Source organism: Peromyscus maniculatus, chromosome 14, assembly GCF_049852395.1.
Source record: "Peromyscus maniculatus bairdii isolate BWxNUB_F1_BW_parent chromosome 14, HU_Pman_BW_mat_3.1, whole genome shotgun sequence".
NCBI classification, from domain to species: domain Eukaryota; kingdom Metazoa; phylum Chordata; class Mammalia; order Rodentia; family Cricetidae; genus Peromyscus; species Peromyscus maniculatus.
In genome coordinates, this window is record NC_134865.1 from 51,281,749 (window position 1) to 51,308,323 (window position 26,575).

General features: G+C 51.0%; 1 protein-coding gene across 6 annotated transcripts in view; it reads left to right on the forward strand.

Annotated features, from left to right (window-relative positions):
* Positions 1 to 26,575, forward strand: part of Plekhh1 (pleckstrin homology, MyTH4 and FERM domain containing H1) — a 52,893-nt gene that overhangs the window by 17,046 nt on the left and 9,272 nt on the right. For 5 of the 6 annotated variants that reach the window (XM_042260845.2, XM_076550934.1, XM_076550933.1 and 2 more), the window contains exons 3-20: positions 2,710 to 2,772; positions 5,584 to 5,733; positions 9,142 to 9,225; positions 11,311 to 11,392; positions 11,484 to 12,238; positions 15,745 to 15,823; positions 16,354 to 16,445; positions 18,376 to 18,526; positions 18,667 to 18,794; positions 19,915 to 20,025; positions 21,045 to 21,131; positions 21,442 to 21,603; positions 22,450 to 22,530; positions 22,881 to 23,063; positions 23,626 to 23,734; positions 24,544 to 24,656; positions 25,379 to 25,555; positions 25,863 to 25,960. In XM_042260845.2, coding sequence (XP_042116779.1) covers positions 2,710 to 2,772; positions 5,584 to 5,733; positions 9,142 to 9,225; positions 11,311 to 11,392; positions 11,484 to 12,238; positions 15,745 to 15,823; positions 16,354 to 16,445; positions 18,376 to 18,526; positions 18,667 to 18,794; positions 19,915 to 20,025; positions 21,045 to 21,131; positions 21,442 to 21,603; positions 22,450 to 22,530; positions 22,881 to 23,063; positions 23,626 to 23,734; positions 24,544 to 24,656; positions 25,379 to 25,555; positions 25,863 to 25,960 — 2,705 coding nt within the window. The remainder of the gene's footprint in view (positions 1 to 2,709; positions 2,773 to 5,583; positions 5,734 to 9,141; positions 9,226 to 11,310; positions 11,393 to 11,483; positions 12,239 to 15,744; positions 15,824 to 16,353; positions 16,446 to 18,375; positions 18,527 to 18,666; positions 18,795 to 19,914; positions 20,026 to 21,044; positions 21,132 to 21,441; positions 21,604 to 22,449; positions 22,531 to 22,880; positions 23,064 to 23,625; positions 23,735 to 24,543; positions 24,657 to 25,378; positions 25,556 to 25,862; positions 25,961 to 26,575) is intronic. The other variant, XM_042260844.2, reaches the window with a different exon arrangement.

The following is a 26,575-nucleotide window of genomic DNA, read 5'->3' on the forward strand; positions in this document are numbered from 1 at the left end:
ATACAGGGAATTGCTTACTGTCTGGTAAGTAGCAAGCCAGGGTCTAGACCAAGGGAGAGAAGGTTGAGTCTCTATCTGGAGAAGTCAGATCCTCAGTGAACAGTGAGGTGAGGGCTGGAGCTTGGAACACAGGGGACACTGACTGTCCGGCCGCATTAGGACAAGGGTGAAGTATGCTCCCATGAATGAATAATGCGGGCGTGTTGCCCTGGCACGGAGGGAGGGGGAGCAGCTGGCACTATCTCAGGGAAGGCACAGGACCCTTGGCATGAGAGTCAGTCATAAAAACTTGTGCTTTGTAGCGGTAAGTGGTTTATGCAGCGGCACATAGGGGTGCGTCAGCTGAGGGAGCACCGATACTCCACTTGATAAACTATGAGCTTGCAGGGCTGCAAAGGAATGCACTGTAGGCCATGGCCAGTTCCTTAGGCCGCAGCTTAGATCTGGTCTCTGAGGAGCCCCTGAATAAGATTCCAGAATCAGCCAGGTATAGTGGAGCATGCCTTTAACCCCAGCACTAAGGAGGCAGAAGCAGCCAGGTCTCTTTGTAAGTGTGATGTCAACCTGGTCTGCAAAGAGTTCCGGGACAGCCCGGGTTATGTGGAGAGACCCTGTCCCCAGAGCGGAAAAAGAGAAAAGAAAAGGAAAGAACAGGGGAAAAGGTAACCTCAGACTTAAACAGTGCGTCTCCCTGACCCCTGTCTTTTATGGTTCTGGGAATGTGTGCTTCCAGAGCTAGGCAAGTGCTTTACCATGGTACTATATCTCCAGCCAGCAAAGCAGGTAGGTAGCTAGGTGGTTTTTATTTTAACTAATTTTTAAAATGTGCATGCATGATGTGTTTGTGTAGATGCACATGTCATGGCCCGTGTGGAGGGTAAAGGGCACCTTGGTGGAGCCAACTCCTACCTTTATGGGTTCTGAGATTGAACTCAGATCACCAGGCACAGCAAGTGCTCTTCATCTGCTGCGTCATCTGGCTGGCCCAGGATATATGTTCTTGGTGTTTGTTTTGGTTTATTTATTTATTTATTTACTTATTTATTAGAACATGGTCTTGTGTAGCCCAAGCTGTCAGGAATTTTCTGTGTGCTTATCGTGTGTGTGTGTGTGTGTGTGTGTGTGTGTGTGTATGTGTGTATGTGTGTGTACGTGTGTGTGTGTGTGTATATGTGTACGTGTACGTGTGTATGTGTGTGTATCTGTGTGTGTGTGTGTATATCTTTCTGTCTCCATCTCTCAGGACTGTTATTGCAATTGTACACTGCTATGCTCTGTCCAAGATAGAATTTTAAAGCTTCATTTTATTAGCGTGTGTGCGTGCGTGCGTGCGTGCGTGTATGTGTGCTTGTGTGTGTGTGTGCATGTGTGTGCGCATGTGTGCGTGTGTGTGTGTGTGTGTGTATGTGTGTGTGTGCATGTGTGTGTGTGCATGTGTGTGTGTGTATGTGTGTGTGTGCATGTGTGTGTGTGTGCATGTGTGTGTGTGTGTGCATGTGTGTGTGTGTGCGCGCGCATGTGTGTGTGTATGTGTGCGTGTGCGTGTATGTGCGTGCTTGTGTGTGTGTGTGTGTGTGGGTGGACACTTTCAGGAGCTGGTCCTTGCCCTCCTCTCGCTCCCATCACTGCACTAGCCGGCTCATTCCCTGCCACTTCTGTCTCTGCCTCCCATCGCACTCAGTCTGGGATGACAGCTGCGAACCACCACATCTGCTTCCAGAGGTGGAATTCATGGTGTCAGGCTTACACAGCAAACGCTTTTACCTCCTACTTAGCGAGAATCTTTTTTTGGGGGAGGGGGGGACAGGGTTTCTCTGTGTAGCTTTGGAGCCTGTCCCGGTTCTCGCTCTGTAGACCAGGCTGGCCTCGAACTCACAGAGATCCGCCTGCCTCTGCCTCCCGAGTGCTGGGATTAAAGGCGTGCGCCACCACCGCCCGGCTGCTAGAATTCTTTTAAGTATAGGGGTTGCTGGGTCATCATGGCCCTGGGTTTCATTTGATCCCCAGCACATACACAAACATACAAATACTTGAGTATCTTTTTCTGTCTCTTACCCCATTCCCCCAGGATCCTAATGTATAGCCTTAGCTGGCATGGAACACGACGTGCAGACTAGACTAGCCTTAAACTCACAGACATCCACCTGCCTCTGCCCCCCCAGGTGCTGGGATTAAAGGCCTGTGCCACCATGCCTGGCCTTTTTCTATTTCTTTAAAATGAATGAAATCAATCAAGAGGATACTCATGGATGCCATTTTCCTCGTCTGGTAGGACACTTAGGGTGGAGGAAGCAGTCCCTTACCAGTAGCAGAAGGCGGGTGTGTGGAGGAGCATGCTCCATGCCGGGTACATGGGCGGATGGCAGCGTGGCCCTGCCCATCACCCAGTGTAGGAGGAAAGAGGCACCAGAGAGGAGACTGAGGCAGGGTTGGGGCAGGGGTCTTCAGGAAGGATGGCCGTGACCTGCCATCCTTATACAGGGGCTTTTTGTCCTGTAGTAGTGACAACAGCAGACAGCTCATCCGCTTTGTAAACTGGGGATCAGGGAGCGGAGAATTGCCATGAGGATCTTTACCCTGATCTCTGGGAGCCGTTTAGATAGGCGCTTGAAGTGTGGCCTTCAGCGGTGTCTGTGTACTTGAGTGCCCTGATGCCACCTTCATCATCATCAGGACTTGGTGTGAATATCTCCCTCCCTCTCTGGACAGATGCAGGAGCTGGAGCAGAGGCTGCTGGAGGCTGAGCAGAGAGCTGAGAATGCGGAGACTCAGGTAAGGGCATGGGGAGTGGAGGGAGGGGGCTAGGGGAAATGATCTTCCCTTCCCACGGTCACGTGGGCACGGAAAATGGTCTTCCCTTCCCACGGTCACGTGGGCACACTCTTCAGGAAGAACCTGCAGCCTGAACACATTAAGATACAAGGAGCTTTCTGTGCTAATGAAGGGGTCTTTGGGTAGGCTTGGTGTGATGAATGGGTGTATTAGTGCAGATTGGCTGTGGTGAATGGGTGTATTAGTGCAGATTGGCTGTGGTGAATGGGTGTATTAGTCCAGACTGGCTGTGGTGAATGGGTGTGTTAGTGCAGATTGGCTGTGGTGAATGGGTGTATTAGTCCAGACTGGCTGTGGTGAATGGGTGTATTAGTCCAGATTGGCTGTGGTGAATGGGTGTATTAGTCCAGACTGGCTGTGGTGAATGGGTGTGTTAGTGCAGATTGGCTGTGGTGAATGGGTGTATTAGTCCAGACTGGCTGTGGTGAATGGGTGTATTAGTCCAGATTGGCTGTGGTGAATGGGTGTATTAGTCCAGATTGGCTGTGGTGAATGGGTGTATTAGTGCAGATTGGCTGTGGTGAATGGGTGTATTAGTGCAGATTGGCTGTGGTGAATGGGTGTGTTAGTCCAGATTGGCTGTGGTGAATGGGTGTATTAGTCCAGATTGGCTGTGGTGAATGGGTGTATTAGTGCAGATTGGCTGTGGTGAATGGGTGTGTTAGTGCAGATTGCCTGTGGTGAATGGGTGTGTTAGTCCAGATTGGCTGTGGTGAATGGGTGTGTTAGTCCAGATTGGCTGTGGTGAATGGGTGTATTAGTGCAGATTGCCTGTGGTGAATGGGTGTGTTAGTCCAGATTGGCTGTGGTGAATGGGTGTATTAGTCCAGATTGGCTGTGGTGAATGGGTGTGTTAGTGCAGATTGGCTGTGGTGAATGGGTGTGTTAGTGCAGATTGGCTGTGGTGAATGGGTGTGTTAGTGCAGATTGGCTGTGGTGAATGGGTGTATTAGTGCAGATTGGCTGTGGTGAATGGGTGTGTTAGTGCAGATTGGCTGTGGTGAATGGGTGTATTAGTGCAGATTGGCTGTGGTGAATAGGTGTATTAGTGCAGATTGGCTGTGGTGAATGGGTGTGTTAGTGCAGATTGGCTGTGGTGAATGGGTGTGTTAGTGCAGATTGCCTGTGGTGAATGGGTGTATTAGTGCAGATTGGCTGTGGTGAATGGGTGTGTTAGTGCAGATTGGCTGTGGTGAATGGGTGTGTTAGTGCAGATTGGCTGTGCTGGGCTGTAGGAACAAACAGAACCTGCAGTCTGTGTTTTACCGTGTTTAGTCCTCATACCTGGTACACTTCCACCAGGATTAACCATAGGGTCAGCTTCCACTGTGATTCGGGAATCCAGGCCAGAAGAGGGTCCATTGTCCTTTAGCTGGTTACACAGGCATGTACAACCTATAGGGGCCATATGCATGATAGGAGAGCACAACAGACTTGTAGGTGACACTGTCATGTTACCATGTCAATGTTTGGACACTCCTGCCTGGAACACACAGCCTTTTTGGTTACCATTGGAGAGAATTTGCTGGGTACCCATGTACCACATTTTAAATACTTGAGACCAATATAGGTAGTTCAAGTCATTCAGGGCTATATAGAAAGACTTGTCTTATTTATTTATTTATTTATTTATTTATTTATTTATTTATTTATTTATTTATTATGTATACACTATTCTGCCTGCATGTGTCCCTGCAGGCCAGAAGAGGGCACCAGATCTCATTACAAGTGGTTGTGAGTCACCATGTGGTTGCTGGGAATTGAACTCAGGACCTCTAGAAGAGCAGTCAGTGCTCTTAACCACTGAGCCATCTCTCCAGCCCAGAAAGACTTGTCTTAAAACAACAAAACTGTAAATACTTCAGCCCAGAAATGATGTGTTGTTTCTACTTACAGCCCTTTGGTTAGATGAATGGCATGGCCTTGTCTAACTCTAAGAGGGTTAGGAAAAATGGGGAAACCCATGGATGTTGCACGAATCCTAAATGGTCTTATAATAAAAACCTGGAGCCAGATATTGGGGTATATGCTGAAAGATCAGAGAGACAAAGGAACAAGCCACGGCCACTTCTCACCTCGACAACTCCATGAATCCCCTGACTGAATGCCCTTGAGTCCTCAGCCGAAAGGCTTGAGCTCCTGTCTCCTCCGCCTTATATTCCTTTCTCCGCCCAGTCATGTCACTTCCTGTCTCAACCTTCCTAGTGCTGAGATTAATGGTGTGTGTGCTTTCCAAATACTGGTAGCAAAGGCATGAGATCTCAAGTGCTGGGATTAAAGGTGTGTGCCACCACTGCCTGACTTCTATGTTTAATCTAGTGGCTGGCTCTGTCCTCTGATCTTCAGGCAAATTTTATTAGAGTACAACAAAATATCACCATACATGGGTGTCCTCTGAGTAGTATCTTTGCTCCAGTGGGGTGGGAGCAGATGTCCTCCCGAACCCAACTGGTCAACTCCTTCCTAACATCACCCCTCCTCCCCATCACACAAAGACTGTGGCCCAAGATGTAGCTGGTCTTCTCAGAGTAGCCAAGACGAATTCCTCTGTTGTCAGTTCCTTCTTTTGCTCAGATGAAAGCATCAATGGTCACTTCATTAACTGGTCCAGATTGCCCTGGGTAAGGGCTCTCTGCCTAAGAGGCATATTCTGAAGCAGCAAGGTGGTTAGCCCGTTCCACATTGTATTGGCCACGGCACACGCTACATGAGTGATCTGAGACCTTATGAGGATTTGTCGGCACTTTTCAGGTGGGTGTGATGGAAGAGAAGATCAAACTGTCCAGTCTGAAGAGTGTGGATTCCCCAGGTAGCTTGCACCAAAGGTACCAAGAATTGCTGAAAGCCGTGCAGAGCAAAGATGAGCTCATCGGCCAGCTGGAGGCACAGCTGGAGAAGCAGGTAGGGGCTAATGTGAGGCAGAGCCTGCTTCCCCGCTCAGCATCTGTATCAGTTGGCCTCGGCGTCTCTAACCCCTGTGCTTGAGCCCTGAGTGATGGGGAACTCATTTCTCGTGAAACTGTACTTGTGTATGCTGATCGTTAGTGTCTTCTTCACATCTGTTCCTTAGAACCTGGGGGAATGCAGTATGCCCTGGAGGCATACTGATCTGGGGGTGGGGGTGGGGAATGCCACCTTTGCTGCCTGCTGCTCTCTGGGGAAATTGCCTGGCTCACTGATTCTCACTTTACAGCTTCATACAATAGAGGTTATGAAACCTCTGAGGTTTGAGGTATAATTACCCCTAGGTATCTGTGAAGAATATCAGACACGTGGTCGGGGCTTGGTAAGGAGATCTTTTCCTTCTCCGTGGTGGCCTTGTGCCAGGCCAGCATGTGCTACTTGATACTTGGCTGTCGTGTGACTGAAACGGCATAGGACTGGATGGTCAGCCTTGCTCAGCTGGTTGGCCTAAGTTTCTCAATGAAGCCAAGCAGGCAGAGAATAGAGTTGCCACTGAAAAGGGAGACTTCTCACGAGTTCCTGGGAGCCTGATAGACCGCTGCCCAGGACTGCAGCAAGTTAACATTCTTGCTCCTAGGGACTGGAGAGCCCCCCTGACCCCTCTGCCGCTTCCTGTGCCCAGACTTCCTCCCCTTCATAGTCCTGTCACCACCATCATGCAGCCCAGGCTGGCTTTGATCTCCTTCTCTTCCTGCCTCCACCTTCCAGGTGCTGGGTTATGGATACACGCCTCCATGTCGTCCCCCATCGTGGCTCCATCTCCTTTCTCACTGGCTTCATCTGTCCAGCTTTCCCCTGGTGCCATCTTACCATCCATCCCCAATCACAAGCCCAGTGGTAGAGTCAGGAGACTTTGACTTCTCTACATGTGCATTCTCTGTAAAGGTTTCAGCTGACCCAACAAGCAGTTCCTTCCGGTCATTGTGGGTGCATTGTAATTGTCAGTATTCACTGAACATTTCCTTCTGGATGTGCCTTTTATGCAGTTGGACACCTTGTGTCCAGGAAGATAGAATTTTATCCACTGATTTTAGAGAGATTTTTTTTCCTTTGAGTAGCTCAGAGTTGGAAGAAGTGGTTGGTGGAACAGAATGGCTTGATCCCAGGCTAGAAAAAATACTGTTTACAGTTATAATCAGTAGGTAAAGATCAGATGAGGAAGAATGTTGTTCTTTGAGTCATGACTGGTTGAAGATGGGCTGTTACATTTCATCCCTGGGCCTCAGTTTCCATGACTGTCCTGAGAGGATGTCAGGAGTCCACTGGCTTTTTGTACAGGGCCAAGGAAATCAGTTGGTTTGGGCTTTGCAGGCCACGTAGTCAGTGTTGCAGCTGCCCAGTTCTGTTGTCACGGGGTGAAATCAACATTGATAATCAGTACATGAGTGGGTATGGCTGTGTTCCAATAAAGCTTTATTTACAAAAATATGTGGGAGACAAACAAAACAAATATGGGGAAGACTGAGTTTGGCCTCAGGGCCATTGCTTACCAGTTTTGAACTAGGTGGACCTTTAAGGTCTTTCCAGGTCTGAAATTCTGTCCTGAGGTCTTTACATTCCCAGCTCCTCTCCACAGACTTCTGCTTTGGAGTCTGTCTGTCGTCGGAGAACTGTCAGGCAGTATTTCCTAGAAGTTTAACAAGAGTCATTTTTGCTCAGCTCTGAACAACTTGGGGTCACAACTTGCTCCATGCTTTTGAGGTGCAGAAGTAGTTCTCATCCTAAGCTGACTGATAACTGTGCTGTAAGCACCGAACTCTGGACTCCTATTTCACCCACAGAATGGCCCAGCAAGAGGGGCTATCTTATCTCTCATTTAGAGGTGCAGATTCAAGACCAGAGAGATTAGATTCAGCACCTAATATTTTACAGTAAGAAAGTTTCACATAGAATCAAAACTCATATTTCATTTTATCCTACAGTTCTTTTTAAGCCTCCCCCACCAGTACTGATATTCAGACTTACACTCTTACGCATGGTAGGCGACTGTTCTACCACTGAGCTATAGCCTCAATTTTCACTGCCTTTAGATGTAAACTTTTTCTTTCTTGAGACAGAAGTTTACTATATGGAGATGGCTGTCCTAGAACTAGACCAGGCTAGCCTCAAAACTCAGACATCTGTCTGCCTCTGTCTCCCTGGTGCTGGAATTCAAGGCCTGGCTAGATGAATAACTTTTCAACTATTGATTTATTTTGAGAAATTCTACTTCTGTGATCAGTCAGCTCTCTCTCTCTTTTTTAATTGTAAGCATAATGTATGCTATAGTAAAAAGCAGAACCCCCAGAAGGGTCTAGAATGATAAGCAGCAGTTCCCTGTCTCCCCAGGGCTCCGTTTCCACTTCTCACTGGTCTCTTGTGTATCAAAGCTCATCAGTGACTCTCATTCTGTGGTTGTGCCATGCTTATTTAAGTAACTCTTGTCTGTGGGCACTCAGGCCAGTTTAGGTTTGGGGTTCGTGTGTTGTGTTGCTTTCTCAAATGGTAAGTATTGCAGTGAGTGCTTCCTATGCAGTGGCCCTGTGAGGCCAAGGGTATGTGTGTTTGAAACCTTGGTAGATGTTGTCTAATGGTGTCCACAGAGGCCTTGTGAGTTTGTGTGAGAGTTGCTCCCAGTAGTCTTGACATTTGAGGGTAATATCAAACTAGTCTGATAGAGGAAATGAGGTCCTATATATCTGTGTATGTATGACTGAGCTTCACAACCTCCTGGGTCCTTTTTTGTGGACTTCCTGTTCATATCCTTTGCATGTTTTGCATGTTTATTGGATTGTTCATGGGACATAGCCATCTGTATGTGGGTTGTTTTTGTTGCAAATCTTTCTCCAGTAGGTCTTTTGTTTTGTTTCGAAAACGGGTCTCCCTATTTGCCCAGGCTGGTCTTGAACCTGTGCTTAACTGTTCTTCCCACCTCAGTCTTGTGCGTAGATGAGTGTACAGGTGTACACCGTCACAGCTGGCCCGCCATTGGTAATTTAGTTTGTTTAACCATTTTTCTTTTGTCACACAGTAATTTATAGAGATGGTGTATGGATTTATTATTTAGCTTTTTCCTCAGTGGGTTTTTGGGATTTGTATTATGTGTAGGAAAAAGCCCTTCCCACTTAAAGTTCTGTTCTTGCAGGATTTTGTTGTGTGGTCCATCTGGACTTGGGATCCCCTTGCCTCGGCTCCCCAAGTGCTGAGATTGTCAGTGTGCAGGATCAGGCCCGGGAAAAATGTTTTTAAAAGCTCTAACAGTTCATTTTCTCTGCTCTGTCATCCCATCCTGTCACTGGTTCCTTCCCCTGGCTTCCCCCCTCTCTTTCTGAGTGCTGTGATTCACTAGAGGCTTTCTCCTTGCAGAAGCAGACCAGAGCTGAAGAAGCCAGAATTGTTCAAGAAAAGGCTGCAAAGATCAAGGAGTGGGTGACGGTGAAGCTAGCCGAGGTGAGCTGGCAGCTCAGCCTGGCCCTGCCCAGGGCCCTGCCCCTGCCGTCTCACCGCCCGGAGCCACAGTCCTACCTAGACCCACTTTCCCTTTCTCCACCCTCCTCCTCATCTCTTCCTTCCCTTTTGTCCTGGGCAGCTTTCCCGAAGCCTCCTTCTAGCCTAGTGCTGGGTTTGAGGTTGATGGATTCGTATCTGGAAGTTCCTGAGAATCCTCTCAACTTCTTTTTAGTGAGCACATCACAGTGCCATTTATTCTCTCTCTCTCTCTCTCCCTCTTTTTTTTTTTTTTTTTTTTTTTTTTTTTTTTTTTTTTAGGAAAGTCTGGGCTGGAGAAACAGCTCAGTGGTTAAGAACGTGTATGCAGAGGGCCTGAGTTTGGTTCCCAATATCTAAGTTGGGCAGCTCACAACTGCTTATACTTCCAGCCCTGCAGGCTCCAACTCCCTGGCCTCCACAAGCACACATACACACACACACACACACACACACACACACACACACACACACACACACGCATACCAACTAAAACTAAATTTTTTAAAAGAATTGTGGTCAGGCTTGATGTGGTGGCACACACCTTTAATCTCAGCACTTGGGAGGCAGAGCTCTGTGAGTTTGGGACCAACCTGGGCTATATATACAGTGAAACCCTGTCTCAAAAAAACTGTAGTAAAGTACACATAAACGTTGCCATTTTAACTGTTTATTAAATGCTGAAGTACTAAGCGCTTACCATATGGCATACTGTGTGTCGTCAGCACCACCTATTTCCAAAGCTGCTTCTCACCCAGACAGAAACTTTGTTCACACCAAGCACCTCTGGTTCTCTCCTCTCTCGGGTCCTCTTCTTCTCTAACTGTGTATTTTGTAGTTTGTCAATGTGTTTAGGAAGCTGGGACTAGACACTACAGCATTACTAGCAAGCAAATGGCTCTTTCTAAACAGAAAGTCCCACTGGACTGTGAGTTCTTGGGGACAGAATGAACTAATGCCCCAAGCCTCCATTTGGCCCTTGCTTGAAAAGTGTTCAAGAAAATTGTGTTGGGTTTAATTAATTTTTAAAAAAGATTTATTTGTTTATTTATTATGTATACAGTGTTCTGCATGCATGTACACCTGCATGCCAGAAGAGGGCACCAGATCTCATTACAGATGGTTGTGAGTCACCATGTGGTTGCCGGGAATTGAACTCAGGTCCTCTGGAAGAACAACCAGTGTCGCTCTTAACTTCTGAGCCATCTCTGCAGCCCTGGGCTTAATTAATTTAATAGCAAATACAGCCACCACAAGGACAGACCTCACAGATAGCGTAGTGAGAGAAATGAAGTGGATGTTGAGAAGTACACACCCTGTGTAACTACCTAGCTAACCGTGGGTCCCTAGTGAACGTGGGTCCAGCTAAACTGATGTGCGGGAACTGGTACTGCGGTGGGAAAATGCAGAGAGCAGGAGAATCCGCTAAGCTAAGAAGACTCTGTTGTCTTCTGTGGGGAGGGGACAGTGTGACCGTGAAGGGGCAAGTCGGGGCTGTCGGTGCTGCTGACACTCTGCTCTCGGCTTGCAAGGCGGCCACGGGAGCAGCAGCTTCAGAGTCACGTGAGCTGAAGTGAGATGCAGTTTTCTGTGTATGTGCTATATCTCACAATTAAAAACAAAAACAACACATTAACAGTTCCAGGACAGTGTGGGCTACATAGAGAGACTCTGCCTCAAAATAAATAAATAAATAAATAAATAAATAAATAACTGCAATGAATCCAAGTTATGGTGTGTATGTACACACACACACACACACACACACACACAGAGAGAGAGAGAGAGAGAGAGAGAGAGAGAGAGAGAGAGAGAGAGAGAGAATAAACTAGAAAAGAAAGTGTTCCAAAGGGCTGCCAAATGGTACCATGTGCTATTTTTCAAAAATAGGCTTGTTTTGGATTAATATATGAATAAGCAGGGGTTGGGCATTCTAAATCTCTATTTCCTTACTGCTAGGTATCAAACCCAGGACCTCTGGCATCCTAGGCATGCACGCCACCACTGAGTGACACGCCCCCCCTAAACCTTCATTTTCTTTTTGTCCAGCTTGAAACAGAGAACGAGCACCTGAAGGCCTGTAATCAGCAGCTAGCAGAGCAGGTGGAAGCCCTTCAGGACGCTCTCGAGGGTAGGTGGACGGGTGGACGGAGGCACAGCAGGGTGTGGGACAGAATGGAAGACCTCCTCAATGGGCGCGCCTGGTTTTGCCTCATCCACAGATCTGCGGATGACACCTTCAGAGAAGCTGCTAGTGGACCCCGAGGGAACCCCAGAGGGGAGTCCTGTCCCTTCAGGGCCCGGAGCCCAGCCCGTGGAGCAGGACAGTAATCCCCATACTCAAATTCTGAAGGTGGCTGTGCCTGCACCTGCCCTGGGTCCCCGGCAGAACAAGGACTCTGTGTCAGAAGCCAGAAGTCTTGAGGATTTGAGCTTCAGCATGGCCCACCCTGGGGAAATAGCAGAGGCCAAGGTCCTTAAATCTCATCCTCAAAGAGAGGGCTCACCCAGCCAGCTGTTCGTGGAGCCTAGCAGCCCCAAACATGGGTCGGCCTCTTACAGGGCAGATCTGGTCACTGCTCGGGGAGGGACATTCCCTGGGACTAAGATCTCTGCCAGGGAAGGTGGCCCTGGGAGTAGTCTGACCCTGCCAAAGGCGCGGGCTCCCAGCAACCCCCAGGACAGCATCCAAGCGGCCAAAAGGCACCACAGTCAACCCCAGGTGGGTCCCGGGCATTTTGACCACGTGGTAAGCATTAAGATTGGGGCCCTGTCAGCCCTCCACTCACCTGGCTTCTCCAAGGCTGAAGCCAGAGCTAAAGCCCGGGAAGAAGCAGAGAAGATGGAGATGGAGGAGCCGCCTCCAACGGGGACACAGGAAGAAGGAGAGCGCCCGAAGCCCCCCAGGGCTGAGCTGCAGGAAGTGGAACTGGAGAGCAAGCCACCGACGCCTCCGCTGCACCGGTTCCCATCCTGGGTGAGTGACTTCGTCAGGGTTGGGCAGAGCCAACCACAGGCATGGTCTCCCCTGAGAATATCCAGGGCCCATGAGATAAGGCTCATCCTCACAGCCATTGTGGGGGCGGGGGCGGTGGACAGGCCTGCCTGACCCGCTCACCTAGACAGGGCAGAGTCAGAATTGGAAGTGATATGTGCCACGTGCCAAGCCGGGCGCTTTGTGATTTTCTCAGTTCGCTTTGATTCTGAATCAGCATGCGTGGAAGTGGAGCGCTGTGCCCTCCATCAAGCCGCTGTTGTTGAACTTCTGCCTGAGAACCTGGGCAAGTTACTAAGCCCATGGCCCGAGTTTCCTGTCTCCAAAACGAGGGTGGTAGTGACTACTAGAAGAGTTTCTTTATTTATTTACATCTAATTTGGTGGGAGGGTTCATGTGCCATGGTGTCCACGTGAAGATCAGAGGGCAATGTACAGGAGTTGGTTTTCCCCTTCCACCGTGTAGATTCTGGGAATCAAACCCAAGCTGTTAGGCTTGATGCCAAGTACCTTTACCCACTGAGGCATCTTGCTGATCCTACTAATAGGGTTCCTAGGAGGATTAAATGTATATTGATGGGATGGAGCATTGGTTCAGCTCTTGCAGAGGACCCAGGTTCGAGTCCCAGCACTCACATGGTCCCTGTTGACAACTGTCTCAGGAGATAAATGACCTCTTCTGGCCTCCTCGGGTACCAGACGCACAAGTGGTACACAGACAGACATGCAGACAAACCTCCCTCCATACTAAGTAATTAATTAAGCTATGTATTGAGTAAGTGCTTGTGAGTGGTTAGTGGTCTGTCATGACGCTATCGTTGCCTCTGAGCCTTAGCTCCCTTATGGGTCACATTCTACACAATGACGTGACATCTAGAGTGGAGGTGGGGATCCAGATAAAGTAAGACGGAACATACCTTAATACAGAGTGAAGATGGGTGATGGGACAGAGGTCATTCTTCCTACTGTTCTAATTCTTTGTCTGACATCCATGACAAAGGTTAGAATAAGGGAGGGTGGAATATTACAGGTCGGTGGTGAGGATGACATGGAGGCCTGGCACAGAGGGATTAGTGTTATTTCTTCCTTTGAAAGATAGGAAGCTGCTGTCTGCAGTTCAGCCACTTCCCCAGGTCATGGTAGTGAAGGAACTAGGCTTCCCGTGGAGGTCTGGCTGCCTTGAAGCCCAGCCCCAGCATTCTAGGGGCACTGCCCCTGGGGACACGGGCACATAGGTCAATCTTTTCATCGAGCCCAATGCTGCAGATGGGCAAGGACATCTGCTCCTGGCAGCAGAGAAAACGGGATACTCTCAGGTGGGTTGGCAGCCCCTAAATTTCAGCAGCACCTTCCCGGGTCTCCTTTTGAAGTGCTAGTTCAAGGCGGCTCCGCACCCAGGCTTTTGACGGAACCGTTAACGGTGCCTGCAGGCCAGCCAGTGGGTTGCTTCAAGAGCACCTGCTGAGTGAGACTCGAGTCACAGTGCTGAGCAAGGTCGGAAGTTAGGACAGTAGGTGAGGAAGCGTGGCATCCCTGGGGGCCGGCCCTACTTTAGGCCACGGCTGCCGGTCCTGTTGTTCACTGCTGGCCTCTTCTGCAGGCCTGGAGGTAGACGGGGGTAAGGGAGCATTCAGACAGGGCTGTGGAAAGGAGCATTCGTTCAGTAGGTGTTATCCAAAAGGAGCATTCGTTCACGTCTGCTATTTTACCAGAATGTAGCTATTCACGTGGTGGTTAAGAGTGGTTCTTACGTTTGGCCCAGACACGTCAGGTGTGTGTACGTGTGGGTGCGAGAGGGAAAGAGTTAAAAGATAGGAAAGATAAATGAAATGCTGTAGGCAGATGAGCTGGGGACCTGAAGTCCCAGCACTCAGGAGGCCGAGAGAAGCAGTCCAGGAGTTCTGGGCCAGCCTAACAGCACAATGAGGCCTCGTCTCAAAAATCCATCGACAGCAGAGCGCTTCAAGTGTGGCCCGTGGTCAGCTGCCCTCCGAGGTGAAGGAGATAAGACTCAGCGTCAGGCCTGACACTGACCCCCCCCTGCTGGCATCCAGGAACCCCGTTATCGGCAGTGCCGTTTGAGGGAACTTGTCTATTTTCAGTCCTCTTTGTAACTTGCTCCTGAGGGAAAGAAGACAAGTTCCCCCAAGCTGCCTGGCGAAGCTTAGGTGTCTCCCCCAGGCAGGGCCAGCCAGGCAAGAACTGTCAGGAGCAAAGCCTGGAATTCAGAGAAGGGCATTCTCAGTCCAAGTACACCTACATTTCGGGTTTGTACAGCTCTCTTTCTCTAGTCCTTTCAACAACTTCATGAGGGAGACCCTCGGTGCCCTTTGTCCAACAGAACTATCTTTTTTTCTTGACCTTCTTCCCTCAGCCCTGAGTTTTGTTTCCTTTGTGAAGTGGGAGCCTGGCCTTGGTGTAAGTCCGTGATCAATATGGACAGAGATATCTACATCCAATTACTCCTCACACTAACGTATCTGCCCCACCTCAGCATAGGCATCCTGCCCCGGGCACTGCCCTGCCTGGGTGTCTCTCTGTTGTCCTCCACCTGTCTTGCCGTAACTGTGGCTACCTCAGCATATCATTCCATTTCCCCTCTAGCTGAGCTGCTCTGGGGCCACACCCCAGTGTTTATCCCAGTCCCTTCCAGTGTGGCCCTTAGTTGCTTCTCTGGCCCAGCGTGGCTGACTTTCCTGGTCAGTGCCTGTGACTCCCCAGTTGCCTGAGAGGAGCATTGCATTCACTGTAGGGCTGGTAGAGCAAACAGCTCTGGAGCAGCCTGGAGCCTCCTCCCTGGCTGTTGGGAGCAAAACTGTCCTCCTTTTGAGTCCACTTCAGACCCAAAGGCATGCATAGTTTGCGCCAGAATTTTCTGCACAAGTGTCTTACCTTAGGGGTCTGGAGCCCCGTTGGCCTCCAGTAGCTTTCTGGTTGGCCTTGGAAGGCTAACACACGCACCCTGCTCTTGTAGGAAGCTAGGTATCCTAGCCCTCAAACAGCTGAATTGCGAACACCCATCTATCTCCCTGGGGCTCTCCCTTCCTCACTGCCAACACTCGCAACCTCTGGGGTGAGACCCGGGGACCCAGGGGTCGCTAAAATAGGCAAGAATCCAAGAAATGGAGAGACAGTTTACTGACCAGCTCTCTTTGAACCTCTTTTGCCTCAAGGGGAAGGGTGGAGGCCAGAGAGAGGGAATATCTGCCGGGCATGGATTATGTCCCAGGCATGAAATGCTTATATTATACATTAATTAACTACTTCATCTGATTCCATTGATCAGACCCTCAAAAGGTCAGTAGGAGTTTAGAGCTGGGGAAAATGAGGCTCAGAAATGAAGAAATTGGGTTAAAATTCCCCAGCCAGTGACCAGCTTGTCCTGAGCGGTGACCCCAGGTCTGCTTACCCCTGTGTCATGTTTTCCTTCCACTGCCTTGAGGGGACTGAGGTGAGCAGTCCTTGACTGCCTGGGGCTTGTTATTACAGGAGAGCCGGATCTATGCGATGGCCACATCAGGCATGCAGCTGTCAGACGTATCGTCCCGAAGTAACGCTGCCTGCTGCGGTGAGCAGAATAGGGGGCATCAGGGGCCTAAAATGTCTTTGGTGGGCCTGGCTCCCATTCTCTGGGGTACAGCAGGCAGGGAGGGAGGGCTGCCTGGAACCAGAAAAAGGGGTGTATAAGTTCAGATTATCACCCAGCGAGGAAGGGTCCTCAAGTCCTGCCTTCCATCTCGCGGTGATTGCCTCGCGCAGGACTGAACTGGGTGGGAGGAGCCCCGAGCCCCCTGATTCAGAAGGGCACTGCCCCCCTGGCTCAAGAGTCACCGACCACCCATAGCATCTGCAATGAGAGGCACACACTCATAACTCACTGCAGCAAGAGTGGGCAAGGCCCAAGCTTCCTGGAGAGGAAATGGTGAAAGGGTAGCCCTTGGGCCCTTCATCTGTGGGGACCGAGATCCCCAGGGAGTCACGGGAACAGAAAGTGGGGAGAGGAGATGGGAAAGCTTTGGCCGGTTCTCTGCCTCCCCCAGCCTCTGGCTGAGCTGCGCTGCCCTCCAGAGTTCACCTCTTCCCTGTGTTCTCCCTCAGCTTCAGGCCCTCCCGCCCTCGCCCTCCCTGGGGCTTTCTCTGGCCTCGTCTACAAGAATGTCACCGTGCCTGTCTACACAGCACTGAAGGGGGTAAGAAACTGCCATGACAAGAGGGGATGTCCCCATCAGGAGAAGCCCCTCGTCCCAGGGCAGTGCCTGCACTGGGGTCTTCACCCAGTAACCATGGTCAGGCAGCTCGGCCCACCGTGTTTGTTTGTGTGTGTGTGTGTGTGTGTGTGTTTCTTTTTGGATGAAAAGAAGTTTATTAGATCACTGCAGGGGGTAATGAGCTAGGCAGTAACGAGCACTGCCTACCCATCATTTTGTCATGATTTAGAGTTTATTATAAGAGTTTAGCATGAAACTGCAACATGGGATTTTCATCTTTCGCCACTGGTTTTTGTTTGGTTTTGCGGTGCTTGAGTCAGAACCCAGGGCCTCCTTTTGCCAGACAGGTGCTGTACCACTGAGCCACACTCCCAGCCCTTGCTATTCCTGTTTAAGTCCTAGATGTTTTACTTAGAAGAATAAAAACACAAAAGTAAAAGAAAAAATTTCCCTCACATTGCTTTCTCCCGCTTCCTAACCTCAAAGTCAGCTATTGTTAATGCGCTGGTGTTTACTCCGTGAGGCCGTCTGATGCAGTCGCAGATGGTTTACAAATGTGCATGTGGACCTGTACAACTGTGCATGTGGACCTGTACAAGTGTGCATGTGGACCTGTACAACTGTGCATGTGGACCTGTACAAGTGTGCATGTGGACCTGTACAGCTGTGCATGTGGACCTGTACAAGTGTGCGTGTGGACCTGTACAACTGTGCATGTGGACCTGTACAGCTGTGCATGTGGACCTGTACAAGTGTGCATTTGGACCTGTACAGCTGTGCATGTGGGCCTGTACAAGTGTGCATGTGGACCTGTACAAGTATGCATGTGGACCTGTACAAGTGTGCGTGTGGACCTGTACAGCTGTGCATGTGGACCTGTACATATGCTCTCCTTTTTCTCATCTCTCTTCCTCTCACACATGCAAGCACACACATGCACACGAAGGGATCCTACACACATTAGCCTATGTCTTGGTGACTCACCTCCCCATGTGTCAGCCTGCCCTTCCATGTCTTGTGTGTGTTATCCCTGGTGTAGACCGCACTCTAATTAGCTTGGGTCTCCCTCTGTCGACTTAGCATAGGTTGTATCCGTCTCTTTCTAAAGTAAATGTGGCAAGGAGCACCATCGTGCGTATGCACCCTGCGCCTCACATTTCTGGGGACACAGTTCTAGAGATAGAATTCCCGGGCAGGTTCTGTGAATGTTTAGATTCTGATAGGTTCTGCCAAATTACTTTCTAAGAGCACTTTGTGGGCTGTGGGCTGGAGATGTAGCTCTGTGATAGCACACTTGCCTAGAAAGAGTAAGGCTCTGTGTTCTATCTTTAGAACTACCAAAAAAATGAAGAAAAAAAAGCAAACAAAAACAGTAATTCAAATGCTTTGTCACAATAGTTTTTTGTTTGTTGTTTTGAGACTGGGTCTCACTGTGTATCCCTGGCTGGCCCGGAACTCGTCATCTAGCCCAGGCTGGCCTCGAACTCTTCAGAGATATGCCTGCTCCTTCCTCCTGGGTGCTGGGGTTAAAGGCGTGCGCCACCTTGGTAGCTCTAGAGTCACCTTTTGGCTCTGCTCCTGCCACACTCTTACAGCATTGAAAGGATTGTCTTTGTGTTTGCAAAGTTGCTCTCCCTATCTCCGTGGCCTGCCCCCTACTTGGCCCCCTAGTGGAAGAAGCAGGAGCTCTCTGGAGAACCATAGAAGTTGGGGTAGGGGAGTTGGGAACCCAGAGGGCAGCGTGGAGGTCAGAAGGGACTTCACACTGCTTGGGACTACTGTCTAGCCTGCCGTGAGTGCCTTGGCTGGATGAGGGCCTCATGCTTCTCCAGTCAGGCTACGTGGACCTCCTGAACGGGGTAGAGCTGTTGTGTGGAAGGGGGCTGGTTTTGAAGCCTGATCTGTCTTGCAGAAAGCCACACAGATCAGCAGTGTGCCTTTTGTGGATGAGTCCTCCGGGTCGGATGACGACTGCGGGTCTCAAGCGAGTTTCCGGATGTCAGTCCCCTGCTCTGAGTACAGGAAGACCGGTGGACTGGCCAGCCCCCGGGCCATCAAGAGAGGTACTTTTCCCACTTGATCTCTGCTAGGCTTCCTACCAGTCTTACCCTCAACTCCAGACTCGGGAGCCTTACATCTCCTGGCCGGATGGGTATGGGGAGGGCTGTGGGACCCCAGCCTTGATTCCTTCCCCTGTGGCCAGGAGTCTCCATGTCCTCACTGAGTTCCGAGGGCGACTACGCCATCCCTCCTGATGCCTGCTCACTGGACAGTGACTACTCAGAGCCTGAACACAAACTCCAGCGTACTTCATCCTACTCCACTGAAGGGGTGAGCAGAGTCCACAGCCCTGGGTGTGGATGGGGAAGGGGCACTGATAGGAGCAGAGGCCGCCTGGCCCTCAGTACCCATACAGGGAGCAGCGAGAGAGAGGAAGGACCCGGAGATGGTAGAGGGAAGGAGTCTCTTCAGGTATTACAGAGAGCTGTGCACAGACCCGTGTTGAAGAAGGACCGAGTCCACGTCCACGTCCAGGGAGCTCTCAGAGCCCATGAGGGTTGCGCCTGGCACCTTGTTTAGTCCTCACCCTGACCCTCAGATGCTGCTATGACTCACAGTTAAGCGTTAGCAGGTCAGGGGCTGCCTCAGTGCCTGCCTCGTGCTTCTGGCTCATTTGCCTCATGGTCCTCATGGTTATTGCTGGGTTTTCTGGATGGGAAGCCTGTGGCCCAGAGACCTGCCTGCTTCCTCCCGCCTCTGATGCCTTGAATGGCCTTCCTCCTCTCAGCTGGTCTTGGTAAAAGACTCTGGCCTTTCCTTTAGCGTATCAGGGTCTCATATCAGATATCCTTCATATCGGATTATTTACATTATGATTCATAACAATAGCAAAATTACGGTTATGAAGCAGCAATGAAATAATTTTATGGTCGGAGGTCACCACAACATGGGGAACTTATTAAAGGGCCGCAGCCTGAGGAGGGTTGAGAACCACTGGTCTAGAGGCTAGTTTAGATGCTGCTCTTTCCTGAAGCCTTCCCTGGCCAGCTTCTCTCCTGCGTGCAGCCCTGATCTACCACCTTCTCGTGGTGGGGACTAGGTGTTCCTTCCCTAGTCATCATTGGGATCCTTCCCATGGTAGGGTTGCCACACTTTAATCGATTCTCTCTGGATCTCATCAGTGTACAGTCTGGAAATAGACACCCGTAGGTGGTCGATAATTTTTTTCTTAACAAAAACTGACATAGCGGTAGTCTAGACCATTTTGTCCTGAGTGGTGTCCAGGAGCCTCATGTGACCTCCCCTTCATCCCCCTTCCCTGCTTGCCCTCCACCCCTCAGGGTCCTCATGTGACTCTCCTCTTTGTCCCCTCTTCCCTGCTTGCCTTTGACCCTGGGGAGCCTCATGGGACTCTCCCTTTCTGTCCCCTCTTCCTTGCTTTGTACCTCAGGAGGCCCTGGAGAAGTCAGGCTACCTGCTGAAAATGGGCAGCCGGGTGAAGACGTGGAAGAGGCGCTGGTTTGTCCTGAGACAGGGACAAATCCTGTACTACAAGTCTCCGGTGAGACCCTCCCCAGGGAAGAACCACAGGGCCACAGCCCACACCCACACTGTGTACGGGGCTGGAGGAAGGGCCGTGTGGCTTCAGGCCTGCCGGGTGGAGGACTTGGCAGCCTGGCTGGCCTTGGAGGTGCTGGGCCACACAGGGGACTCCGGGGTGGTCACCTATTCTCGAAACATGCTGGGCAGGCTACCAAGGCAGTCCTAGGCCAGTTGGCTGGCCATTTCCTCTTCCTTCCCAACTGATTTCTTCTTACGCCTGGCCTTGTAAAAGGATGTTCCCAGGCTGCCCTTACCTTTTCTGGATTGTTCTAACAGAAAAGACTGTTGCTTCCTCTTCTTCCTCTACTGCCTGGAATTGAGGGCCTCAAATGTTGAGAACTAGGTTGGCAGAACCAATCGTAATGTTTTGAAGAGGATAAAACAGATTTGTCTTTTGTGCACATGTTTGCTTGGTAGAAGCTGTCTCCAGCTCTGTTAGGGATTCTGGGCCTAAATTCCTCCCTGAGAAACATGCCACTGTCAGTTAGTAATGTCTGTAGTGATGCTGGAAAGGATGGAAGTGACTTGTGTGCCACTTAATTTGCCATACCTGTGGGCATAAGGATTGAATAGAAATGTTTTCTTTTCTTTTCTTTTTGAGATGGGTTTTGCTCTGGTGCCTGGACCAGCCTCACCCTCCTGCCATGGTCTACTGAGTAGCTGGGACTGTAGACACTCGTCACCACACATAGCTCAGTCAAAGGAGTGTGGTAGCTTTCTAGATCACTAATAACCTAGTAGCTTCTGATCCAATTTTAAAGGCTCACTCTCCTTTCTGAGACCTTTTGAGGCCTGCATTAGAGGGTCCCACATTCCTAATTATGGCTTTGTTTGGCTAGACGACGAATACAGAACAAGTCACTCATTGTACCGTAGCCAGGGAAGTTTGGGAATCACTTTCCACTTTGTGCCTATAACTTGGAGTAAAAAATGATGATCTGAGAAGCTTTCAGACTCCAATGTTCTCCTCCTTTACAGAGTGATGTCATCCGGAAACCTCAAGGGCAAGTGGATCTGAACTCCCATTGCCAGATTGTTCGAGGGGAAGGAGCACAGACATTCCAGGTGAGCCTGCTCGTAGCAGCTGGATTGTAGATGCACAGTGTGGTGTAGGGTTTAGATATGACTGTGACTGAAGCAGAGATGAGGCAAACATAAGCATGGATGGATGACCTTATACCAGGAGTAGGATATGACCTTAGGTTGTAGGCATGAGAAAGAAGAGCCAGAGTGAGCGGTGAAGGGAAGGGAAGGAAATCAAAAAGGAAAGGAAGGGAGAGCGTAGGTGGCCATCCGGAAGGCCCAGTGGGTTGAAGGGTATGTGTCTTTCATTGGCTCTTAACACCCTCCCTCACCCCATCCCCCCCCCCCCCAGCTCATCTCTGAGAACAAGACCTACTACCTAACAGCAGAGTCCCCCAGCCTCCTGGAAGAATGGATCCGTGTCCTCCAGAGCCTGCTGAAGGTGCAGGTCACTGGACCTCCAGCTCTGCATCAAGGGGGCGCCAAGCCTACCGTGAAGGGCTGGCTGACCAAGGTACAAGGTGGAACTGGTAGGGACGCAACGAGAGCCAGGCATGGGAGAGCCCAGACATGGTGGGCTCTTTCTCCAAGAACTCATGCCAGTGCTTAGCCAGCTGGCTCAAACATGTCTGAGCACACCAAATGATGTTGGTGGTTCTGGAAACAGAGATGGGGGCTGTTCTCAAGACAGAAGGGAAAGAAATGTTTTCACTTGATGTTTAGGACGTCAGGTGCCCCCCACAGTGTAACTAGCTGTGTTACAAAGGAAAGGCCTGGGTAAAGCCATGGGACTGCCATGCGATGCCTGGTATCCAAGGTTTGCCTAAACACATTTTAACCAGGGTTTTCTGGGAAGCAGGGGCCCTAGTTAAGTCTAGCAAAGGGCAGTTAACTAGGAAGCATACTAACAGGGTTAGTTATCGTGGGTTAGGTCAGGAACAGTTACTGTGCCCAGCAAGCTCGGGGCTCAGACTCCTTCCTTCCGAGCTGGCTGCTTCCCATCAGCCCATCCTTCATCTCTGTAAGTGGTCAGTTGCTGTTCCCTTGTGATTTACGGTACCTTACTTAAGGTTCCAGACTGCCAGGGCCTCTATTTACCTTGCAGCATCCTTACAACTCTGGCCTATGCCAACTAGTGGGTTCTTCCCATATCCATGTTCTGATTTCCTGGATAGTCTTTCAGTGGCAGGTCATAGGTCCCTGGGTGGCCCAGTAGTGGCCAGGTTACCACAGGGTACATACCGTGGCAGTCTCACTGTGAAAGGAGACCCGACTTTGGCAGTCTTCCCCGTGGCCTGTCTTGGCTGGCCCTGGATTTATTTTGGAGCCCTGGTTCGAATGAAGTCATTTCACTTAACAGGTAAAGCATGGCCACTCCAAGCTGGTCTGGTGTGCCCTTGTTGGGAAAATCTTCTACTACTACCGGAGCCACGAGGACAAGGTATTTCATCAGCCTCCTAACAGTGCCTCCTCCAAACTGCGCACAGTGCACACCATTGATGGCAGCCCCCAGCTCTGCCCCCCACCACACCAAACCCTACAGCAGATACAAAGGCCATCTGTCCCGCTCCCTCCCGTGCATGTGACCCGCGTCACAGCCAGTGTAGTCGGTTGGTCCTTTCCAAAGCATAGTATCTGCTTCTGGCCTGGCTGCCATGCGGCAGCGTCCACCTCCTCATCCTGTCCTCCGTCCACATCTATGGTCTCCAGCCCCTCACAGCCAAAGCAGTCATAAAAAGGAAACTCCCCTGTCCACCTGCTGCCCTGTTCATGGAAGGCTCATGTCCACAGAGACCCCTGGGCTGCCTGCCTGTGCAGGGTGCTCACATAGAGGAAGTAGATCGGTCCTGTGACTCGGACGAAGACTATGAGGCCGGAGGAACTGGCCGGTTGCTCTCCTCACACTGCACCTTGGTGATCCACCCCCCAGAGCACAGCCCCACCTACCTCCTCATCCGCACCAAGCATGAGAAGGTAAGGGAGGAGCAGGACCTTTGTGGCCAAGCTTGGACCTGGGTTCTCATTTCCCTTCTGTCTTTCCGCTGAGGTTTCTAATCAAGTTTATTTCTTCCTGGACACTGAATGGGAATGTTACTCTTGAATAGCTAGTGGATTCATTCCAAGTGACCAGCATTTCTTCATCACGGGCCATGATAGAGCACCACACACTTGGAAATGTGCGTTGACATCCAATGATCCTGTCTTTCTCTTTGGAGTGGTGACCTTGACTCATGCTAGCCAAACTAGTGAAAGTCTACTTTTCCCCCTCAAGACAGGGTCTCATAAGCCCAGGCCGACCTTGAGCTTGAGATCCCTCTGCCTCAGCCCCCCAGCTCCTGCTGTGACATCATTACAGGTGCACACCATCTTAAAATTACACACTGCTTTTTTGCAGGGGCGTGGCAGGAGTCAAGCCCAGAGCCTCACACATTAGACAAGTGCTCTGTCACTGAGCTACATCTCCTGCCCCAAATCCAACTCTTGCCGCCCCTCTTCCTCCCTCATTGGCATCTGCTTGTCTTCTGCCCTTTTCCAGGATACGTGGCTTTACCACCTCACGGTGGCTGCGGGTGGCAGCAGTACCAGGGTGGGCACTCTCTATGAGCAGCTCATTGGGAAACTGATGGATGGCGAGGGCGACCCAGGTAAGGCCAGAGTGGCCACCGCTGCCCGGGCTGAAGGGAGGTGGCAGGGTGCTTATTGGACAAGAAGCGAAGAGAGCACTCTGGTGCCTAAGCAGCGTTAAACATGCCTGGGGGAATCCCCGACCTGTGCTCCGGGGCCTCTCCGTCTACTGAGGTAACCACTGTAGGTGCGGGACCCTGGGAACCAGACTCTCCAGACAGCTGGGTAAATGTTCTACTCTGTTTAATCTGTAGCTTGGCTTAGCTGTGCAGAAGACTTGGGGGTAGAGGGGAGGGCGGGGGCGGCAGCTGGTTAATCTATAATTAAGAGTTTGTTAATAAATGGAGCCTCAGTTTGGAGCAGACTAGCCTAATCCTGGGATGTCTGGGGGTCCTTATTTGGCAACTAATTCTCAGGACCCCCATGAACTACCCAGAGGTGCACACCACACCTACCTCTTCACTTCTGCCCCGAGGGCTGGTCTGTCTCAGATGGACACGTCTGCCCCTTCCACCTGGTACTGCAAGGAAGGCGGTCCCTGCACGCAGACACTTGTGCTCAGACGCACTGGCAGCTTTATCTCCTTGGCCTGGCTGTGCCTGCTCAGCAAAGCTCTGGCTGCCTCTCTCGCCAGCCGTGTGAGGGAATGTGCAGTTTGCAGGCCACACTTCCGTGGCCGTCAGTCTGTAGATGATCGACCCAGAAAAACCCATGTTTCCCAAAGTTAAACCACTGTCCACCTTGCAAATCGGAGTTGGGGCTGGTAGGGTAGGAGGCGAGTTCTTTCCTCTAGTAACCGCCACCCCCCCTCTGTCTGTGCTCCGTGCAGACTCCCCGATCTGGAGGCACCCCATGCTGTGCTACAGCCGGGACGGGCTGTGCGCCTCCCTGACCACCCTGCCCTCCGAGGCCCTGCAGACAGAGGCTCTCAAGCTCTTCAAGGTAACGACGGATTGGAGCCCAGGCCTGTGCCTGTTGGTGCCCACACGTGCCCAGGCTCTGCTTGGCACACCTTGAGCCCATCACAGGACAGGAGACCTGTGTGGTTCGGGGGTGGCCCTAGGGTTGTGGTGAGGAAGAGGAAGTCCCACAGGGTCCCCTTGATGGCTTCCTTTGTGGCAGGAATAGACCCCCTTCTCTGGCGCTCTGGGTAATGGCAGCCAGAGCTCTCCCTTGAGGACTGCCTTCCCCTTTGAGTGACAGCAGAAAAGGTCCGGTTTGCACGGCTTCTGGACGTCAGAGATTCTGACCTAGTTTAGTCTTCTCTGTGCCCATCTGCATTTTCTGACAAACAAAACAGAACGCCTTGCTAGGGGCTAGTGTGGCGCTAACTGCCCACAATCACAGCACACCCAGGAGGCAGAGGCAGGACTTGGAGTTAAATGCCAGGCTGTGCTACCCTGTCTTGCAAAAAAATGTTTTCTGCGGATACAGGCAAGCTTATGTGTGGCTTGTGTGCTGGAAACATCACATTTAAAGAAGGGGCGATTCTGCCCCTCAAGCAGCCCCCCTTTTAGCCTCACAAGCAGAAACAGCGCTCCCTCTAGACAGGGCTGGTCGTCCGTGAACTTGAATCTTCCTTGAGGCTCTGCTGCACCAGTGCATGCCCCAAGAATAACCACTGGGCTGCCCCTGCCCGTGCCCACTGTCCATGCTCCTTCCAGTCCTGCCAGCTCTTCATCAACGTGCCCGTGGAGGCCGCCTCGGTGGACTACCACGTGTCCCTGGCGCAGACGGCGTTACAGGTCTGCCTTGTTCACCCTGAGCTGCAGAGTGAGATCTACTGCCAGCTCATGAAGCAGACCAGCTGCCGCCCGCCTCAGAAGTACTCTCTCATGCAGGTGGGCACACGCTGGGGACGTAGCAACTGGCTGGAACCACGTATAAGAGCTGTTTAAGGGGTGGGGAGGGTGGTAGCGAGGTGCCTGGGCAGGTGTTCGCCCATCCTAGCCCATGGGCAGCTTCTCGTCCAAGTTGTTTGAGCATGGCTGCCTGATCTGCGCGTGGTCGGAATACGAGTGCTGTCCTGGGCAGCGCCTGACGAGGCAGTTGAGACTCTGGTGTGGAGAAAATAGTGAAGGTTCTGTAGCTCAAAGCTGCAGGAGCGGGACCCAGCACTCACCCCATACTGCCTGTGTCCCATGGCAGTGCTGGCAGCTCCTGGCTCTGTGTGCCCCGCTCTTCCTGCCTCAGCACCACTTCCTCTGGTACGTCAGACAGCAGCTTCAACGCCACGCAGACCCCAGGTGAGTGAGAGCATGGCCCTGCCGCCCCTACACTGCGGACCGCCATGTTTCAAAGGGATGACGGGGGAAGACGAGGTTGGATTGACGGCATCTCCCCTCAGACATGCTTGGGGTTGAGAGACTTCACCCATCGCCATGGACCCATGAGCAGGTGGAGATCTGAGCACACTTTAGCTGCTTTGGACACCAGTCCACGTGTCCTTGGGTATTTGGGGAACACTCTCATGTGAAGCCATGCTATCCCAAATTATTCCCAAATATTTATTCAGTGTTCTGGTTTCTGCAAGTGTATATATATATATATATATGCAGGGATGGGGGTGCAGCTCAATGGTAGAGCACTTACCTTGCATGTACAAGGCCCTGGGTTAGATCCCCTAGTACTAGTTTAAAAAAAGAAACAAAGAAAATGCCCATGGCAGCCATGTCCTGCAGATAGGTCCTCAGGGACAAGTTGCAGCTGGTGGGATGGCTCAGTAGGTAAAGGCGCTTGCCACCAAGGCTGGCAACCTGAGATCAATCCTCAGGAGCAGCGTGGTAGGAGAGAACCAACTCCCTCAAGTTGTCCTCTATCTTCCACAAGTGTGCCTCCTCCCGAAATAAAAATGTAGTAAC